The 1,197-nt window shown below is 57.5% G+C and overlaps 1 protein-coding gene across 1 annotated transcript in view; it reads left to right on the top strand.

Moving 5' to 3' along the window:
- LOC104074109 (mas-related G-protein coupled receptor member H-like) overlaps window positions 1-806 on the top strand; it is a 918-nt gene extending 112 nt beyond the window's left edge. The window contains exon 1 of the mRNA XM_009574122.1: window positions 1-806. This exon is cut by the window's left edge and continues 112 nt beyond it. Coding sequence (XP_009572417.1) covers window positions 1-806 — 806 coding nt within the window.
- Window positions 807-1,197: the final 391 nt, after the last annotated feature.

Genomic DNA, 1,197 nt, shown 5'->3' with positions numbered 1-1,197 from the left:
ACGGGGCCGTCCTCTGGCTCCTCAGCTGCCGCATCCGCAGGAACCCCATCACCGTCTACGTCCTCAACCTGGCCGTCGCCGACTTCACCTTCCTCCTCTTCATGGTCACCTCGTCCCTCCTCTACATGATGGAGAACGTCTTCTGCTCCGCTCTTGTGTCCCTGACATACCTGAGGTCGCTTCTCCTGCTCTCGCTGTTCTCCTACAACATGGGGCTGTACCTCCTGTCGGCCCTCAGCATCGAGAGGTGCACGTCCATCCTCTGCTCCAGTATCCGCCGCCGCGAGTACTTGTCGGCCGTGGTGTGTGCCCTGCTCTGGGCCCTCTCCATCGCTGTCATTGCTGCAGTGACTTCTCTGTGCCTGTTGCACGAGCACGAGCATTGCCAGATGGCTCTCATCTCCATGTACGCCCTCAACTTTCTCATCTTTGCCCCACCCATGGTCATTTCCAGCACAATCCTCTTCATTAAGGTCCAGTGTGGCTCCCAGGAGCACCAACCCAGGAGGCTTTACATCGTTATCTTCCTCACCGTCCTCTTCTTCCTCCTCTTCGCTCTTCCCCTCAGCATCTGGAATTTCCTGCAGCAGTTCAGCTACACTGTTGTGCCCTCCCAGGCTGTTTTCCTGCTCGCTTGCATCAACAGCAGCATCAACCCCTTCACATACTTCTTTGTGGGGAGCTGGCAGAGGCACTGCTCCTTGGTGTCCCTCCAGGTCGCCTTCCGGAGGGTCTTTGAGGAGCCAGAAGACAACATGGCTTGCAGCAATGATACTGCGATGGACACGCTGGCTCCAGCCTGTTGAAGCCTTTCCACCGCTCGGCTTAAGGCCCCTGGGACAGTGGCTGAGGGTTTCCTTGAGTAACCAGATTAATAAATGTCTGCAGTATTTCCCCCGATGTCACCCTGTCGCGGTGTAATTCTGCCTCCTGCAGAAGAGGAGAGCAGGGGCATCGCCAAGGCCGATGTGGGGAGGGATGCTCTGCAGGGAGCGTGTTGGAGCATGGCTTTCCTCCTCCCTCCTCCTCCTCCTCCTCCCTGCCAGGCCACCCCAGTTCCTAGGGAACTATTCCCCCAAGGGGAACGTGCCTCAGAGGACCGTGTTCCCATCTCGCACGCTGTCGGCTTTTCGGGATGAGCATTGCCTTTGGGAAACTCTGACTCATGTACGGAGTGGAGGTAAAACCCATTTGGTG

Source organism: Fulmarus glacialis, unplaced genomic scaffold, assembly GCF_000690835.1.
Source record: "Fulmarus glacialis isolate BGI_N327 unplaced genomic scaffold, ASM69083v1 scaffold1133, whole genome shotgun sequence".
Classification (NCBI taxonomy): domain Eukaryota; kingdom Metazoa; phylum Chordata; class Aves; order Procellariiformes; family Procellariidae; genus Fulmarus; species Fulmarus glacialis.
The sequence above is the reverse complement of the archived record's forward strand: the minus strand, read 5'-3'. Positions and strand labels throughout refer to the sequence as shown.